The 20,256-nt window shown below is 34.1% G+C and overlaps 1 protein-coding gene across 1 annotated transcript in view; it reads right to left on the bottom strand.

Moving 5' to 3' along the window:
* The window catches only part of LOC134231199 (uncharacterized), a 35,140-nt gene extending 15,245 nt beyond the window's left edge, over positions 1-19,895 (bottom strand). The window contains exons 1-23 of the mRNA XM_062713119.1: positions 19,647-19,895; positions 18,177-18,381; positions 17,905-18,027; positions 17,714-17,813; positions 16,943-17,076; positions 16,353-16,597; positions 15,991-16,067; positions 15,463-15,706; positions 15,077-15,210; positions 14,709-14,908; positions 14,294-14,368; positions 13,971-14,093; positions 13,701-13,826; positions 13,001-13,108; positions 11,636-11,755; positions 11,272-11,433; positions 10,737-10,916; positions 6,330-6,582; positions 6,119-6,235; positions 5,868-6,014; positions 1,909-2,040; positions 1,601-1,766; positions 1,300-1,453 (exon numbers count right to left, since the gene is read on the bottom strand). Of these exons, the coding sequence (XP_062569103.1) occupies positions 1,300-1,453; positions 1,601-1,766; positions 1,909-2,040; positions 5,868-6,014; positions 6,119-6,235; positions 6,330-6,582; positions 10,737-10,916; positions 11,272-11,433; positions 11,636-11,755; positions 13,001-13,108; positions 13,701-13,826; positions 13,971-14,093; positions 14,294-14,368; positions 14,709-14,908; positions 15,077-15,210; positions 15,463-15,706; positions 15,991-16,067; positions 16,353-16,597; positions 16,943-17,076; positions 17,714-17,813; positions 17,905-18,027; positions 18,177-18,381; positions 19,647-19,753 (3,432 nt within the window). The 5' untranslated portion in view covers positions 19,754-19,895. The remainder of the gene's footprint in view (positions 1-1,299; positions 1,454-1,600; positions 1,767-1,908; positions 2,041-5,867; positions 6,015-6,118; positions 6,236-6,329; positions 6,583-10,736; positions 10,917-11,271; positions 11,434-11,635; positions 11,756-13,000; positions 13,109-13,700; positions 13,827-13,970; positions 14,094-14,293; positions 14,369-14,708; positions 14,909-15,076; positions 15,211-15,462; positions 15,707-15,990; positions 16,068-16,352; positions 16,598-16,942; positions 17,077-17,713; positions 17,814-17,904; positions 18,028-18,176; positions 18,382-19,646) is intronic.
* Between the last annotated feature and the right edge of the window lie 361 nt (positions 19,896-20,256).

Raw genomic sequence — 20,256 nt, 5'->3', positions numbered from 1 at the left:
GATTTTTAAATATTTTATCTCCTGCATTACTGAATTGAAAAAAAATCTTTAAAAAGAAACAGGACGAAGAAGTTAAAATAATTTTGGTATTGTTAGTTTTTAGCTCACCTCAACGAAGTTGGGGGAGCTTATGTAATACCCTCGGCGTCGGGTTAAGGTTAACTTTTTTGGAGCAGTTTTCTTTTTTAAGTACTTCTATGTCCTATATTGATTAGACATGCATGGAAGATGTTTCTAGTGTGTTTCATTGTACCAGTCAAAGTTTCAGATGCTGCAATTTCAGCAAAGGAATGACCAGGTTAATGTTTTTGGAGCAGGTTAACATTTTTGGTGCAGTTTTTGGTGTAGGTCTCATTTCCGAGTAACTATAAGCCGTACGTTGACCAAACTTGCATGGAGGATACATCTTAGGATGCACACTCCCAGACTTGCTTCCAATGCTGAATCTGACCTACATTTTCCGCATGAGTGAACAGGTTTATGTTTTTGGTACAGGTCTCATTTCCAAGTAACCATGAGCACTATAGTGACCAAACTTGCAAGGATGATACATCTAAGGATACATACTACCATACTTGCTTCGGATGCTGAATCTGAACTACATTTTCTGGACGAGTGAACAGGTTAAAGTTTTTGGTGGAGGATCCATTTCCAAGTAACATTGAGCCCTATAATGACCAAACTTGCATGGATAGTGCATCTAAGGATGCATTCTACTAGGCTGCCTTCGGATGGTGAATCTGACTTACATTTTCTGGATTAGTGAAAAGGTTAGTTTTTTATACAGGTTTCATTTCCAAGTAACTTTGAGCTCTATGTTGAGCAAACTTGCATGGATGATACATTTAGGATGCACACTAATGGACTTGCTTCAGATGCTGAATTCGACATACATTTTCCAGATAATGGACCTCGTAAAAGTTATGGGTGCAGGTCTATTAACAAGAAACAATAAGGCTTATTTAAACCAAACTTGCACAAATGATGCATCAAGGGATGAAAACTCTCAAACTTGCTTCAGATGCTGGATTTTAATTACGTTTTCATGATGAAGAACTACTTTGAAGTTTTTATATAGGTCTATTCCAAAGTATAAAATCAAAATTGCATAAATTTTGCATTTTTGAATATACACTTTTTGTTGGTAATTGTGTGACTTTGCCTTACTTAAAGACAACATTCGTTGAGATGAGTGAGCTCTGTAATCTCTGATTACCTATGTTTATATTGTATTTGAAGTTTAGAAATCCTCAACAGAGTAGGAGATAAGGTAAAATGTTAAGCTGTTCCTGTAAATACCTTGTGTTCTTTGAAATACTGTGATAGATCTTCACAGGCGACGTCGTGGCACTCTGATATACTGTACAGGTTAATGAACCTGATCCAGGGTAACAAACTGATACATCTCTGCATCAACGCAGTCGTCACAACTTCTCCACAGAACCAAATCTGTCTGAAAATCAGTACAAGTAATGTAATTAATAAAACACTTTAGAATTTTCATTCAAACACTCCTCTACAAACTTCTTTCCCCTTAGTTTTTAAAGATTTTTCTAAACATATAAAGAATGTCCTTTAATAAATATCACATTTTTCTTACTTGAATGACTTGAACATATCCTGGAGCTGAAGTCCTGGTGAGTTTAGGATGGCCTCCAGAAGAGAGGGGGTGAACAACATTCGAGTGATGGCATGATCCTTAATGAACTGACACAAGAGGGGTGGATCATATATTACTGTGTTTGGAATTATATACATTGAAATTCCTGCCAAGAAAAGAAGCATATTAAAATCTATAAATATCAAAATATGCTAATTATTAAAATCTTTCTAAATTTCAGTTGCAATAATATCCTCCAGTATCTTCAGTTTCTTAAACTTAGAACTGCAGATTTTGACCTAAGTTACCTTTGAGGAGGGGTCGTAACATTTCCCAGGTGAAGAAGATGTTGGACGCTTCTCTGTCTTCCGTAGCATAAGGGAAAGTCATGTGTCTGTGATGATAGGAAAATACAGCCCCTCTGTGTGGACACATGATACCTGTCAGCAAAGCAAGGTTATTTCTCACGTGTGTATATGTATTCTTCTTTTAAAGTCAGTTTTTAAACATTTCTAAAATTATAATAAACTAGAAATATGTCCATAGGACATGAATGCCCCGCCAAGGTTATATCAGTAATGCAACATGAAAATTCGAATCTGTGTATGAAATTTCAGAATATCTTGCATAGTGATGCAGTTGAATTGCTTACCGTACATCAGTATATATTTCCATTTCTAATTTTTTTCTCTGTGATAACTCTTTGAAAGTTAGGGGTAGTTAATTTCTTGATAATTCTGCCGGAATGTAAATTAGGCAGGTCGATAGGTCGGGAGCTAAGGAGGCCTAATACACATGCAATTCTCGTGCGCATCTGTTTCTGTGTCTGACGCTAAGGAGGCCAAATATGCATGTAAATCTCGTGCGGCTGCCTTTGTGTTTGACGTCGGTTGGCGAGGACTATTGAAATTGGCATGGAAGTCATCATGTGATTTAAATCTATTTATCTACATTTTTAAAGTCTAAATCTACAATTTTATTTCACAATGAAATGGAAATATAAGGAATCACTGTCTAGTTAGGAGGGTATGTCAACATCAACAATAGTGGGAAACATGGGATAATTTAAGCATAACGGGCTTCGCCCGTTATGCAAATTATCCCATGTTTCCCACTATTGTTGATGCCCTGACATACCCTCCTAACTAGACAGTGATTCCTTAAGTATCAGCATATGAAGTTTGACACTAATTCAAGAAAAGTGAGGTCAAGGTCAAAGGTAAAGTCAAGGTAAAAAAAAATGTTGATGCAGTTGAAAAGCTCTCATCAGTATGTATCAGCATATTAAGCTTAAAAAATATTAATGGTTTCTTTAAAACTGACTTAATAACAATTTGAAAAAAAAGTGGGGTACGTCAAGGTCAAATGAAAGGTCAAAGTCAAAAATGTTGGTGCAGATGAATTGCTTACATCAGTATGTATCAGCATTAATTAGTTTGACACTAATTTATGAAGTGAGGTCAAGGTCAAAGGAAAGGTCAAGGTCAAATGTTGATGCAGTTTAATAGCTCTCTTCAGTGTGTATCAGCATATAAAGCTTGATAACACTATCTTGAATGGTATATTTAAAACTGAGCTAAACACTCATTTAAGAAAAGTAATGTAAAGGTTAGAGGAAAGATCAAGGTCAAAAATGTCGAAACAGTTGAATAGTTCTCATCAGTATGTATCAGCATATGAAGCTTGATAATACTATCTTGAATGGTATCTTTAAAACTGAGCTAAACACTCATTTAAGAAAAGTAATGTCAAGGTCAAAGGAAAGTCAAGGTCAAAAAATGTTGAAGCAGTTGCATAGCTCTCATCAATGTCTATCATCCTGTGAAGTTTGATGAAAATATCTTGGATAGTTTCTTTGAAACCGAGCTTTGAACTGAGCTAAATGCAAAGTGTAACAAAAGGACAGATGGAAGGACAGAAGGACGGAAAGATGGAAGGATGGAAGATGGATATGACAAACACTATATGCCCCGGCCATATTCATGGCGGGGCATAAAAATGAAACTGAAAATGTATCCATTGTACATGAATGCCCCAGGCAAGTTATATATATGAAATTCTTCAAATGGAGCCTTACATATGACACATACCGGTAATATTATATTTGAAAACAAGAGGCCCATGGGCCTTATAGGTCACCTGAGTATTGTGTAACAACTTTCAAACAAATAAATCTGGTTTGTGTTTTAAACCAGAGACCATGAAATTCATAATTCACAATTTTGAAAGAGGCACCATTACTTATTATAATTATTAACTTAGCATGCTTACTCTATTTACTTAATACCCAGAGGTAGATCAAAGTAACAAAGAGAAAATGCACTTCCACTTTATACCCAGTTGTGCCCCTCCTCCCAAAGGAACCACTGACCCAGGGGCCACATATTTCAAAATTTTGCAAATTTTATCATAAAATGGTTGATTAATACCAAAGAGCAGATTTCAAAGCATTACTTTATTTTCAGACTATGTAATCCCCCCCTCCTCTGACCCAGGGGGCATAAAACAACCACTTTGCTAAATGCACCTTTCTTCATCATAAATATATATACTTGGATCATTGGCATAAAACCCAGAAGCAAAGGAAAATATTTTCAAAGAATTAATGTATTTTTTTATATAATCAATAGAGCCCCGCCCTAACACCAGAACCCCTGACCCTGGGGACATAAAATTCACAATTTTTGAAGAGGCACTCTTGCTCATCATAACGATGTGCATAGTTAGTTTATTTAATTCCCAGAAGAAGATTTTCAAAGAATTGATGCATTTTCACTATATGATCAATAGAGCCCCGCCCTAACACCAGAACCCCTGACCCTGGGGCCATAAAATTCACAATTTTGGAAAAGGCACTCTTGCTCATCATAACTATGTACTTAGTTAGTTTATTTAATACCCAGAAGCAGAGAAGAAGATTTTCAAAGAAATAATGCATTTTCACTATATAATCAATAGAGCCCCGCCTTAACACCAGAACCCCTGATCCTGGGGCCATAAAATTCATAATTTTGGAAAAACCACTCTTGCTTATCATAACTATGTGCTTATTTGGTTTATTTAACACTCAGAAGCAGAGATTTTCAAAGAATAAATGCATTTTCACTATATAATCAATAGAGCCCCGCCCTAACACCAGAACCCCTGACCCTGGGGCCATAAAATTCATAATTTATGAAGAGGCACTCTTTCTCATCATAACTATGTGCTTAGTTAGTTTATCTAATACCCAGAAGCAGAGAAGATTTTCAAAGAATTAATGCATTTTCACTATATAATCAATAGAGCCCCGCCTTAACACCAGAACCCCTGATCCTGGGGCCATAAAATTCATAATTTTGGAAAAACCACTCTTGCTTATCATAACTATGTGCTTATTTGGTTTATTTAACACTCAGAAGCAGAGAAGATTTTCAAAGACTATATAGTCAATTGAGCCCCACCCTAACACCAGAATCCCTGACCCTGGGGCCATAAAATTCACAATTTTGGTAGAGGCACTCTTGCTCATCATAACTATGTACTTAGTTAGTTTATTTAATACCCAGAAGCAGAGAAGAAGATTTTCAAAGAAATAATGCATTTTCACTATATAATCAATAGAGCCCCGCCCTAACACCAGAACCCCTGACCCTGGGGCCATTAAATTCATAATTTTGGAAAAGGCACTCTTGCTCATCATATCTATGTACTTAGTTACTTTATTTAATACCCAGGAGCAGAGAAGAAGATTTTCTAAGAAATAATGCATTTTCTCTATATAATCTATATAGCCCCACCCTAGCACTAGAACCCCTGACCCTGGGGCCATGAATTTCACAATTTTGGTAGAGGACTCAATGCTCATTACATTCATGCCAACAGTTTGCCTGCTTGATGTCCAGGAGTAAAGAAGAAGATTTTTAAAGATTGCAATAATTTTAGTGGTTTTGGCCCCACCCCTCAGGCCCCAGGGGGGCGGGGACCATGAAATTCACAATTATTGTTCCCCTTCCCCCATATATGCTGTATACCAAATTTGGTTAAAATTGGTCACGTGGTTTCAGAGAAGAAGCTGAAAATGTTCAAATGTTAACACACGACACACGACGCACGACGATGGACGAAAACGGATAGCAATAGGTCACCTGAGTTACTCAGGTGACCTAAAAAGATGACATTAAAGTTTTCAACATTTGGTATACATGAATTCTGCATTCCAACTTAATTCAGTGAAGGGAATGGATAGTAATTTTTCTCATTTAATCTACGATCTCAGCATCCTCACCTTTTGGACGACCAGTGGTTCCAGATGAGTACACTATATATGCAAGATTGTCCAAGGTCAAATCAAAATTTTTGCATTCCTTGTCTTTATTTTCTTTTTCTTGTCTCTTCTGCCACCCTTCATCTAGTAAGATGACATTCTTCACACCTGAAATATCATGGAGAAAAGAGACATATCCTTTACTTGCTTAGAATCACTGAACTATCCCCTGGAAAGACAGCAATGCAATACACAAATGTTAAACTGTATGCCTTCAATGAGGTTGACCAGGTCAGGGGAGGTAACTACAGCCACTGGTTCAGCGTCGTTAAGGACGGAGCCCATTAATGAAGCGGGGTAGGACACATCCAGCGGTAAATACGCACCACCTACAATAAAAATTTTAAAAAATGTCTTTTACAAAATCAATTAGACATTTGTTGGACATGTTTTCACAATCAATGCTGGGTCTGAGGTACTTACCAGCTTTCAAAATAGCAATATAGGTAACAGAAAACTCAATGCTTTTGTTGAGGTATATCCCTACACAGGAGTCAGGCTTGACCCCTTTTCCTCTGAGAGATTTGGCCAGTATGTTAGAATCTCCATGTAGATCTCGAAAAGTAATTTGTCTGCCCCCAGCTTCCACAATGGCGATTTTGTCAGGGGTCTTGTCAGCCTGCCTGATGAACATCTCATGGAGGAGGCCCTCTTTTTCATAGTCCATTTTTGGTTTCTTATCAATTGCATAAATAAGAAAAAATCCTAAATCAACTTTTAAGAGAATGGACAGGTCAATGAATAAAAAGAGAGTGTGAATTTTTAAGTCTTTTTTTTTTTTTAATTTGAATACATCATTACATGCATGTATGATTCCTTGATTTTCAATTTCTGTATTTACTTCTGGATGGACATTATATAGTCATAATCTGAGTGTATGTGACATATCTATAGAAAATAATTATGAGATGCAATTTCCCCCCCAAAAAAGTTTTAATTTTTAAATACTACCAAGCAGAAGCATATATAGTCATAAATACCTTCACTGTCTTCTGATAAACATATGTAGATTCAGAGTATTCAGAAGCTGGAATTAACAAATCTAAAAACTTTGTCCCACGTGTTGTTTATTTGTGAAGAGACAAACTTTGTCCTCAACCAAGGTTGATATTTTTCATCAATCAAACCTTTACTATACATGATGAAACTGATTCAGGGCAAAGTCTAAGGATAATGAGATAAAAGATTAAGTGCTACAATTATAGACAAGTATGTGACATCAGCTTACACCTATGGTCATGTCGATGACTTATTTATCTACAACCGTTCATAATACCCATATCAGTGTTTACAGTGCTTCTGTATCGTGCAGGTTCCTCCTGTACAACAATGTGGTTAAAAAAAAATCACTTGAGGTATCTGTAAGAAATGTTTTAAAGGATTTTCATATCTATATGCAAAATTTAAAGTAATCATTTCTCTGGCTTAGAATCAATTAAGTCATTGTCATAATGAATTACTATTTGGGGCCAGGTGAGCCAAAAAAATTGTGTCATCCATGAAGGGGATTTTTAATGAAGTTTTGCAGCTATTTAGAGAAAAAAAATTATATTTACGTATGCTAATAAGTTTTCAATGAGGATCATATCTATATATAGGCATTTTACAAGTACGTAATTTTCAGCTAAATATAATCACAACAGTATTATCTTAAAAACAAATGCACATAATTCATGCCAGAAACAAATAAAAAATACAAACAGGCCCATTGGTTACAATGCTCACTTTCTTTCTCTTTCTGCAAAATAAACACATTACCTGAATTTTACAATTTACCTGTATTACCTATATAAAATACCTGTATTTTATAATTTTTCAGGTTCATTAAACATAAATAATCACATATATGTGGAAACAACATATGCATACATGCAAATTACCATAAAATATTGTAACTGTACTAGACATTCCCCCCTACGTTTTCAAATGCAAAACCTCTGTGGGTAAATGATTTAAGATCACAAAGGTCAAACTCATTTGGGAAAGAATCAAGAAATTAAAAAAAACCATTGCCTGGTTTCATAGGTTCAATTACACTACAACTATTTGTGTATTTTAAATAAGAAAATACTAAACTGACTTCAACTTCCAATTAGCTCTAGGCCCCAGTGTTTAAAAATTGAAACCCCCTTTACCCAAGGATTCTTTGTACCCAGTTTGGTTAAAATTGGCCCAGTGAGAATGTGAAAAGTTTACAGACGGATAGACGGAGGACAGTTGATCAAAAAAGCTCACTTGAGCTTTCAGCTCAGGTGTTTATGATACAGTGTTTTTCTTTTAGTTGTTTTTCATGAACCTTGCATGAAAACTTTTTATTTGATATTGTAAACAATGACTTTGTTATTCTTTCTGTTCAGATACAGTATGAAATGAGAGAATTTTGCCATTCTTTTTTTTTTTTTTTTGTATACAAGTTTCATAACACTCAACAGCTCAAGAAAGTGTGGTCCATCATAAACCCTTTCTCATCCTTTCAGACAGGTGAGCTAAAATAATTTTTGAAAACCAGGAAATTCTAACATTTTTCAAGTTCTAAAATAACTTAACTTCCTTATATAAATCTTAATCTTCATGCATTTTACTTGAAACAGCACTTCTAAATTTATCTCATGTGAAGAAAAAAAATCAAGGCTTATTTTTTGTTTTCATTTATTTGTGAACAAATGTCAAATATTTTATCCTTCCCAGATGTAATATTGCAATGCCTTCATCACTTTCACTTTAACAAGAACAATATGATCATTCCATCATATAAAGACATCTTTTCAAGCATAACATATGCAGCTTACACTATTCACATTCCAGTGATATGCTTCTCAGCAAGTAATTTGTCCCATACACAAAATGTTATGCAAACTGGTGTTTCTTTACAGTAAAAAAAAATTTTAAAACATGCACAGAAACGCATTTGTATGGATTTTGCTTAAATAATTCTTTTTATGTACACTTGCTACAAATGTTTTGCTCCAAGTGCCTTTCAATATACACTATTTAAAATCCTAACAATTTCACACCACAACTTTCTGTTGTAAAATTCCTTTTAAAATTGTTGTAATTTTTCTGAAAAAAGAAATGGAAGTTAAATCAAGAATGGCATACAGGTATCTGATTCCTTAAAAGCAACAACAACGACAAATCATTTCCTTTATAAAGAGTCAAGAAAATGAGTTAATTTAATCTGCCAGTTTTCATGTATCAACCTTCTCACACCAGAGTCAAAATTCCAGACGCTGTTCATTCACTGTTCTAATCTTTTTTTTACTGGCAACAGCTGGATATCAAATTTCTGACAGTAGTTTGCTTCTGTTCATAGTAAAAAGAAAATATCTAATAAGATTCTGCAACATTAATTCCACCAGTACTCTCACTTTAGGTATATATACTGTCTATGTGCAAAATCTTACTAAATTGTTTTCTGAACATTATAATTTAGCTGTCTCTTAGGTTCAATACCGTATTGCAAAGACATTTCTGAAAGTCATTTTTCTCTCTCCTCAATGACTTTTTCAACTATTTAAAACAATTCATCCTTTACTATTTATAAGAGATGTAAGACTAAATGTTTTTCTAAAACCTGAATTGACAGAAAAGAAAACTCGGTGGGAACAGATCAATAAAAAATCTTTAACATCACCCCTTTCTGGTATTGTCTGCAACTTCAAAAAGATAAAACATGCAGTGTAAGACTGCCCTTCAATATTTTTTTATATATATCAAATATTTCAAAAATCCACCATTTGCTACAGTGCAGGAATTTTCCCGATTTCAATATTTTCAACACATTGCCTTCAAAACACCTTTCTTTTTAACAAAGATGAACCACCTAAAAGCGTATTTGAAATAATTTAGAAAAATGGCTTTGCCTTCATTTATACTTTGGATTTCACAATTCTTTGCAACTGTCATATCGATGCAGGCTTACAGTGCATTTATGTCGTAAATTTAACATACATCAGGACCTTGTACCAGGCTACTTATCCAAACGAAATTGTGCGACTTCTTGTATTTACTTTTCATTTATACAAAATTGAGTACAGAAATGAACATTCTAACCCTACATTATAACATTATGCAATTTACCCTTTACAAATACACTGCATACAACAAACTTCAATGTATGAACTGTTCATACATAGATTCTTCAAGTGTTTGCTCAAATTGCTTTTTGGAGAAAAAAATTCAATATGCAACTTACATTCTGCCAACAGTGATTGGTCATTTAATATTTACTTGGTAATTCTATCAATATTTAATAAACCTCTTCAAAAAATACACTTATTATGTGTGTGTGTAAGGGAAAAGTATATAAGATCAGTATTTCTAATATAACCTGAGTTCTCTTGGTACACAAGTCATAAATGTGACAAATATATCAATTCCAGATGTTTTTATTGTAGACTAATATAGTATACAAACAAACAGTCATTAACTGACATAAACTTGTACATGTATGTGTGTTTACACATAAACAGATTCTAAATATTCACATTCACTTTCCGACAGCAATATCCTACCTACAGCACATATTTAAATTACGTCACATGCTTCCAAGCAATATCATGCTTTACAAACTTTTAAAAAATGCTCCTTCACAACTTATAAACAATAATTTAAATTTGAATCCAAAAATAAAGATGGTTTTCAGAAATTAATATCTGTGATCTACAAGAACACAATTGTTTTCATGAAGAAAAAAAAAAGTGATGAAATACAATAAAATGAGAGGATTTTATTTCACGATGCCAATACATGTAGCACTTGATGAAAGCAATCGCTGGGTATAGCTACAAAATAAATAACTTGGCTTAATTTTCACCCTCCTCAATCCACCTCCATCTCTTGCTTGGATCCACCCTCTGCGGAATTATTTGTTTGATCCCCAGAAGCTGGGGCAGAGTCTTTGTTATTGTCTTTTTTCTCCTCCTTTTTCTCCTCTTTCTTTTCCTCCTTGGGAGGTTCTACTTTTGGTTTCGGTTTGTTCATAATGGGATGACACGTGGTGTCTAATGACTGTATAATTGAAAAATTTGATTAAAATTTTTCCATAATTTCATCATTTTTAATATCTTACAAAATTTTAAAAAATATTAATGAAAAGAATGTTTTTCTTATTGGATAAGAGGGTAAGCAAAGATTTTTTTAAAGATTGTCTCTGTGTTTTCCAGAAAAGAGTTTTGACCTATTAAAACTTTTTAACAAATTAAAAATAAAGAAATGGCATGAAAGGATAGATAAAATTTATATTCATTACTAGAAATTGTTTATTTTGACCATTATAAATCATGTGCATCCTCATAACTGACCAAATGAAGTCGTAATACATGTATTACAGAAGAGGAAACATGTGCTAATTTGTTTTTCTCACCTTCTTTGATGACAGAATTTGAGATGCTAACACTGCTGGTTTATCATATGGTTTTAGTTGGTTCTGGGCATTTAAATTTTTCTCATACCAGTCTGTCATTTCACCCAAACATTTCTTCACTTTTTCTATGTCCGCTGAATCTATATGATCATATTTTTCATCCTGTAAAATATCATTTTAAGCTTTTAGCTCCCATTCATACATATGCTAATCTTTTATAGTTTGATGCTAGATAGACAAAAGACTGGAAATAGGTTTTATAATTGTGATTAGATTTAAGCAGACTTTATTAATTAAAATATCTTATAAAACCAGTAAATCTCATCCAAGTTCCTAGAGCGTGTGCACAGTCTTATTGCCTTACCTTCTGCGCCACGAGATCCAGGAATTTGCGGGTGTGTGTGATGGATTTGGCCAACTCCTCAAATGCCGCTGGTCTCTCTGCGTGTTCCCTGTGTCTGTCCTGTACAGGTCTGCCAATTTTCTACAAAGAAAAGATCAACAGTTACTTTAATAATAGTAAAAAGTTTACTCTGATTACTCTTGACTACATAAAGTCTACGAGGACATGACGGCATACCCATGTTCTTTGGTGTGTTGTTTGTATGAGAGAAGAGTGAGGAGAGTTCCATAAAGCTAACCTCCCCAAAAGCTCTCTGTATTTATCTAGCACACTTGGTGAATGTTTACCTCACATAATATGAGTAACAGCAGGAAGGTGCCTCTGTATGCTTTAGAAATAATCAACCTCTGAATTTTTTTCTTTCATGACTTATCAATTAGGAAGGACAACAGTTTTGGTTATCAAAAAGGCTCTTCCCTTTTTCGATGTACAGTATTTTAACATTTTATAGCTTACACTTGAAAATGACTAATCCTGACTTTCCTGTTTCTTCAAAATTTTTTAAACACTTCTGCAAAATCCTATAAATTCTATCCCATCCCTCACCTAGAATGTTGATTTGAACAATCTTAAATTTACACTACCTGAGGATGCTTCTATAACAATATGACTATTCTTTATGCATGTCTGAGTAAATTTCATGATGGGAGATTTGCTTGGCGGTGTTTACTTGTAGATAAACCACAGTGGTTTTCTTAGAAAATAAAGAAGAAAACGTTCTATGGATGTAGATGTAAACTTGTATCACTACAAAATGCCACTGACATATTTCTTTCACTTATAAATCATTTCATTACTTGTTTGTATGAGAGAAGAGTGAGGAGAGTTCCAAACAGCTAACCTCCCCAAAAGCTCTCTGTATTTATCTAGCACACTTGGTGAATGTTTACCTCACACAATATGAGTAACAGCAGGAAGGTGCATAAAAATTGATGCTATCTTATCTTGTCAATGATGCAAATACATGTATTTGAAATACAGTAAAACCAAGTTATCTCAAACTTAAAATTGATATCTGAGGTTGTTTTCCAATGAACAATCTGCATGCTAAAAATTTGAGAAAGAAACAAGCTTATTCTCTCTATATATACTGTACATGTATTCCAATATACCTCAGATAGGGGAGTGTTTACAGTTATTTTGGGAAGCCATTCAGACACTGAAAATAAATCATAAATGGCAGTGACAATGAACTTGTCTAAATGAACTTTGGTCAAGGTCATAACATGCAAGTCGACTGGTTATGTTTCTCTATTACACAGATACTGGTAGGATATGATTTGTCGGACAAGGTATGGATACAATATTTATGATATATCCTCTTACATTCAATTCATCCAGTTTTTCTACGTAGACATGTTTCATCTGATCGTCTCCTTCATCATATAACCAGTCCTCTGTGTCCATTAACTGCTGGTGGAACTTGTCTGCATCCTGAAAAAAACAACATCACTTTTTAAATTTTTCCAATTAATATGTTTGAGTTTATGCTCTAGATAAAATACTTTCAAATGAAAAATACAGAGCCTTCCATATTTAATATGAGATTTTTAAGATCCAGCAAACTTTGCAGCTCTAGCATTTTATTCAAGAAAGGTACACAATGGAATATGTTATCTTCCAGCAGAATCACTGTAATTTGAACTTAATATCAAGTTAATTTTATTAATATATAATCATTCCTTAAGACTCGCAGTCTAATTTAGCATACTGTATAGGGGGAAAATAACTCGCGGTGTTAATATTCGCTATATTCACGATGTTAATGGATCCGTGAATTCAAGAAACAGTGAATAAGTTTTCAGTAGGTATAGATAAGGGAGGAAACTTTTATCATATTCCAATTCTGCGAATTCAAGAAACCGTGATTGTGTCAAAGAAGAGAAAAACGTGAAAATTACAACCCGTGAAATTAATCCCCTATACAGTATTTAGGCACGGCAAGAAACTGCCATCTCCTCTCCTTTTCAACCTGATATCTCATTGTTTTGATCTAAAATTTGTCCTTTATATCATTAAGACTTACCTCCTCCTTCATGAACTGGGCGTAATCACTCCTGATCTTGTCCCTCATATCATACACATACTCCTCCACCGCGTTCTTAGCATCACTGCGTTCCTTCTCCATCTTATCCTGCATCTTCATCTCATTCTATACAGGCGAAAATATAAATCAGTGTCTCACGTAAACATACTAATGAAATAGTGATGCCTTACTTGACATTCTAAACCAGTGAAGATACACATATAAACATTAAGCTTAAATCAATTTAGTAGAACACGACTTTTATCTCACCTCGCGTTCCACTAGTTTGAGAATCTCCTCAGGTGGCAGTTGAGGTACCAGCTGCTCCACAGGAAGGTCTGTTTTCTTTACCTTCTTCTTTACGGCTTTCTTGGTGTCTTTTTCATCTTTACCCTAGTAGAGGCAAAAATAATGTTCACTGTTATTCAACACATATTCAATATGCAAGGCACACGTACACATTTTCTCACAGGTTACCAAAAATTTTGTGACATTGTTCCTTAGACTCCTAAACCAACATCTGAATAATTTACTTTTTACTAATTAGTCTACTAAGAATCAATCATCATTTTTTAACTATCGATCCTGTTTACCTCTTCCTTTTTCTCTTCTCCACCTTCAGTTTTCTCGGCAGGTTTTTCTCCTGCTTGGTCAGTTTGCATTGGTGTCTACAATTCAAATATAACACTATAATTAAAGCTTTTTTTTTTAATTTGGTTTACTAGTTTATAACCATTGACTATCCTCCAGGACTGTTGCAAATTTGTCTGATTGAATCAAGTAGAGAATGCTAATCACATTTCAGTACATGAAGGGTTAATTAAAATAAACATTGGTCCTCCTTTTTTTTGGCTGTCCATTTTAAGTCTTAAATAAATTAACGCTACAGACACAGGTGACTAACTGCAAATGATTTCACCTTCAATTTCTGTAAATATAGTTTCACTGAAGAGTTGAAATTTTGCCAATTACAGTATATCAGATTCATGTGGGATACACAAATCATACCTCTCCATTAACTTGGGCTTCTGCCTTTTTCTCTCCATCAACATCCATGTTTTCCTCCTCTTTTCCATCCTCCTCTAATTGTTCTGTCTGTGTGGCTGACATTACAGAGAATATACCATGATTATTGATTCGAACTTTTACTTTCACTTTTGCACTTTCCCCATTTGCAGCAGGTGTGACCTTTTGTATATTAAAGCACCCTGAAACAATAAAATTCATGAAATATTAAAATGTAAGTATGCTATGTACTGGATATCTTCCTCAAATAATTCTCACACATTCTTAAGAACTTTTCTCAAGCTTTATATAGCTGTGCAAAGTTTACTTAATTAACCCTCTATGTGGGACAGCGGACTTGAAAACATTACCTAAATATGATTCTTTATGTGGGACAATCTCTGGTGATGTGTATCTTGCCTCAAGTTGGAATGGTTCCTTACGGTAGAAGGTCAACATTTTTGAGAATGGGATTTGATGAAATCTTGGGAAAACCTCCAAAGAGCTGCAAATTCAATACATGAACTTTACCATTAAAATAATGGAACTCCTTCCATTACATTCCTTTAAATTTACCAAGCTGAAAGATTTTAATTCTAATCTAGCTCCAACCTCAGTATTAAAAATTCACCCTCCATTTCCCACTACTTCGAACACTTCTAATGTAAATATAGATTTAAGTTCTTTTTATCCTCATTATTCCATAAAATCTAACTTTAGGCTGAGTATTTTAAATATACAGCAGTTTTGTCCTTACGAGTCACTTTCTGTTCCCCCCTGCCAACAGAGTGTGATAGGGTAGGGCTGTGTATCTATGATGTTGAAATCTCGAACACGGAAAGTTGGAGACAAGATAGCACACTGCAGAGCACAGCCACGAGCAACAGCTTCATCTGCATTCAGAGTTGTGCTTGGTTCCTTGCCAAATATTTCCTGCACCAAGTTCTTCACTGCTGGGATACGTGAAGAGCCACCCACAATCTCAACAGAGTATATGTCTTCTGTAAGCAAAATTTTAAGGTTTTTTTTTATTAACTATACAACAAAGGTGTCAGTTTCTCAAAATAATCATGCTCAACTCTGATCAAGAACTTTTTGATTTTAAAAGTAGAAAAAATTTAAAATGTAGACATTGTGACGTCTCATCTCTATTTTCTTCATCATATCCCAAGGTAGCTAAATTACCCCAAAATAATCCTCCAACACTCTACTTCTGCCTTGTTTACACAAGAATTACATACATTCACATATAAAACACTTTCCCATCTTATAAAACAGTACTTACTACATTCATTCTTGATTTTTGTGAATAATGTTCTTGCTTTTGCCAACAACTGTTCTGACAGCTCTTCAAATTTGGTCCTATAAAATAAAAACTTTGTAATTTGAAGTTATCTTTTAGTGCATTCTTTACTATGAAAATGGATAAATTACTGAACTGGAATGTCTTTAGCAACAATAAACATTGCAAGCCCTCTGATGTTGGTGAGATGCACATTGATTTGAATGAGGGAGATATTTCTGTCCCATAACAAAATATCTCCATTTTATTTTAACTTTGTCTCCAGTTCATCTGGCATACATAATTTCACAGAGAGCACTACAGCTCTTTATACACATGTATAAATAAATATTAGAAATTTCTACCTGTCCATTTTCCCTGACACATCCTTGTCATTCATGAAACACTCAATGTTTATAGGAATGTTTGTGGAATTTGCACTCATCAACTTTTTCAGTTTTTCACATTCTTGAGTCAACCTCACATAAGCCTTAGGATTAGTGTGGGCATCAACTTTGTATCTTGTTTTGAAATCTTCGGCGAAATACTCCACAAGTACTTTATCAAAATCTCTCCCTCCTAAACAAGGATCAGATTCTACTGCCAGCATCTGGAATATACATGTACTTCAGCTATCAGAATAATCAGATCCTATATTTTTCAATATTTTAAACCTACCGTTATTTGTTCATCCACATCTACATCCTTTCAAAAACCTTGAAATCACAAAATTTTAAGCAAATTATCCTCATAATTAATAAAATTTTCATAATATCTTCAATATAAGCATGAAATATCATACAATACTCCAATACATATTTAGATGAAATTCTGTTAAATTTCTGTGCACTTTGCCATACAATAAAACAACAATTTTCCTCATTTGGAGATAATGAACATCTTTAAGAATAAAGTTAGTAGTGCAAATAGCAAACAAAGAGCCTGTACACCTTACCTTTAGTTTTCCCTTATTAAATGCCACAGCTGCAACCTGGGTGGTGGAATACCCCATGTCCACAATGATAACATTCCTTGGTTTTTCATTCTCTCCAGGTAGGTCTTGCTTGTATATACCATATGCCAGTGAAGCTAAAAACAATGTGATGAAAACATTTACTTCACACAGCAGAGGAAAATTAATTTCCAAAACATTCCTATATTCACAATCTTTAAAGAAACAATTCATTGCAGTACATTTCAAGTGACCGAGGAATCATTAGATTTCACAATGGCCCAGTATTTGTGGAATTTATGAATACCCTCCATCAACCCAGTGTTTCCTTTTATTTCAAAGTAAAGGGTTAGAGATCAGTTGTAAAACTCTAGGGTATAAGGTTTATGAACAAAATCTCTGTGGACCTTACAACAAATTGTTATTTCAAAGCGGCATTTTTGTCAATGGAAGCGGTCAATTTGGCTGGTTGCCGGTTCTTAGGGAAAACACTTTCAACAAATTCACATCCCCAATGAATCAATTCTTGGGGTTTTCAAAGGCTATTTTTCCTTTTGTAGATACAAGCTAATGCATAAAATTATGTCTACTTGAACCTGTAATATCAACGCAATCCACAACAATTGCCCCCCCCCCCCATAAATTTCAATGATTCATCAATATCACTATTTTTTTTTTTTCAAATCATGTATACCCTCAATATGAAATAATGTCACTGACTAGACTAGTGGCATTGACTTGAAGTAAATGCTGGTGTTCCCAAATAGACATTACCTGCAGTGGAATCATTCATAAGTCGGAGACAATTTAATCCACTGATCTCGCAGCAATCTAGCATGGCTCTCCTCTCGACATCCGTGAAATAGCTGGGTACCTGAATAATAGAGATCATATAAACATTATATAGTACTCCACGACAACAATCTACAGCAAAGCTTCAGTATGACTTTGTTCTAAGTACTTACAGACACAACAATGTCAACAACTTTGGTTTTAAGACCATTCTCTGCCGTTTCTTTTATCTTGGTCAGTAACATGGCCGTCACTTGTTCTGGTGTCCATGATTGCAACTCACCCATGTATCTGGCCTGTAGAAAGAAAGTTTGTTTTTTAGTTTCACTTCCCACGTAGAATTTGCTAAATAACTAGAACATATTTTCAAATGAGAACAATGTAAATGAAAACTACAGAAATGAATTTAAATTTAAACTGAAAACATATTTATTTGTAAGGTTACCTGTAGTAAAATGCCTCCTGTTGGACTCTTAGTAACCAAAAATGGTTTAGGATGATCCTGCAACTCTTTTTGCACCAAGGGATCATCATATTGTCTACCAATAAATCTTTTAAAACAGGAGAATGTATTTTTCACATTTGTGATACACTGATTTTTGGCTGAGGTTCCAATGGATCTTGTTTTCTCATTCAACGATACATAAGCTCTGAAAAAATGAAATGAACACATAAATTATTTAACATAAATGCAAGTCTAAAGAACATTTTTCTCTATGATTTTTTAGTATTTTACATAAAAGTTTAATTTTGCCACTGGTTTAGGACAGCTGAATCAGAATTTATAGTTTGCATTTCCCAGGTTTGGAAAAATTTCAATACTGGATTTAATCATGTGCAAATGAATACACAAATTTCACATTCCTAAGAGTTATCTCCCGTTGTCGGTGTAAAACTCATTTTTCCCACTTTGTCCTTTGCAAGTTACCTGTTAATATTTTTAAATTTCAAACGTTATAGGACAATTTTAATCTGTACCTGTATATGCCAGAGTATGGGGAAACATGAAAAACACGATGAGCATATTCATGTAGATTTTATTTAGGGCTGTGTATTGAGCAAAATTTTTCCACTGTAGATCACAAAATTTTCAGGACACCTTATTTTCGCAAGAAAGTAATTGACTCTTAATTACTGAGACAAAATTTTCGCGAATTCTGATTATTGCTCTATATAATCTTAAGGAATACTATTACATGCGAGAATTAAATTTTCACGAGCACACTGTCTCATGTAATTATGCGAAAATAAAGTTCTTGTGATTAAAAAGTGATTTACAGTATACGATACAATATTTTATAAAGCGATATGTGATATATTGGATTATTTATTAAGTAAATCAAAAATGTCTTGTAAATGACATTTAATGCATAAATTTGGTAAAAACTGGTTGAGTCTAATATAACATTTTAAAATATAGTTGTCCATGTATTTTGTAATAGTATTTAAGATGTGCTATCTCCTTTAATGTTTCTTTCATTGTTGACCAGTTTTAATTCAAAACAGTTAAAAATAATCTTTGATAACTGAAATTCCCAACTTTTTAACAGAATATAAAGAAAAACTTCCTGTCCGATACTTATTAGAAGTTATTTTTTCAATACGATACATTCCTAAATATCGATACATATTGAATATTTGTTATATATTGACACAGTGAATGAGGTTACTGCAAGATTTTCCCTGTATGAAACAACAGCATTTTTTAAATCAACTAAATCATTCTGGACAGAATATGGTTCCTTTTTTGTATATTTATGTGATTACCATTATATACAAAATCACATGGCCCTTGTGAGTTGAACAACCCGGTCCTTTTTTTTCCTGATCCAGAACATTCCGCTCCAATTTTTCTTCAATATAACTTTGAATTCTTTGTTATGACTACTATTAGACGAAAACTCTTTGTACTTACGGTGTGCAACGATCACTGTACTCGTTTGCTATGGTCTCAATGCCCCCCGTCCTAGCTACAGCTGTGAAGCACGTGAGACTACCCACATCAACTCCAACGACCGACATATCTGTCACTGTACGACTTTGTTTCAATTATGAGAAGATATTCAGTAGACTTTTTGTTCAAATACTCGTATTTTCTAGAAGACACGTGAAATGCAGTCGGCTAAAACGCCTCAATGGCTGTTGTTGAATCAGTCCCGCAGAAATTTCCAGAAAATTCAAGGAAATGACGTCATTGGATAAAATTATATCAAACTGTCTAGAGCAAAGAAAATCGGTAATATTCACAACTTTTCTAAACAAATAGTACGAGGAAACAAAAAAATTTTGGAAATATTGTCCACTATAAATATATTTTTATAAGATAAAGGAAAAATAAGAGACCCTTAGGCTACAAGGCTCACAATATGACCTCATGGTCATGGTAAAGACAGACCCAATCATAAGTGAAAATTGTGTTTTAGCTTATAGTATGGATTTTCGTTCCACTTGATACTTGTATGGTATTTCATAGAATATCATCTTTGCTCGATCAATTCCGACTTATACGTAGTCGGGAGCCAGGG

Source organism: Saccostrea cucullata, unplaced genomic scaffold (genome assembly GCF_032062105.1).
Source record: "Saccostrea cucullata isolate Sc308-1 unplaced genomic scaffold, CSIRO_AGI_Scuc_v1 ctg1020, whole genome shotgun sequence".
Taxonomy (NCBI): Eukaryota; Metazoa; Mollusca; class Bivalvia; order Ostreida; family Ostreidae; genus Saccostrea; species Saccostrea cuccullata.
This window is presented reverse-complemented; position numbering and strand designations above follow the sequence as displayed.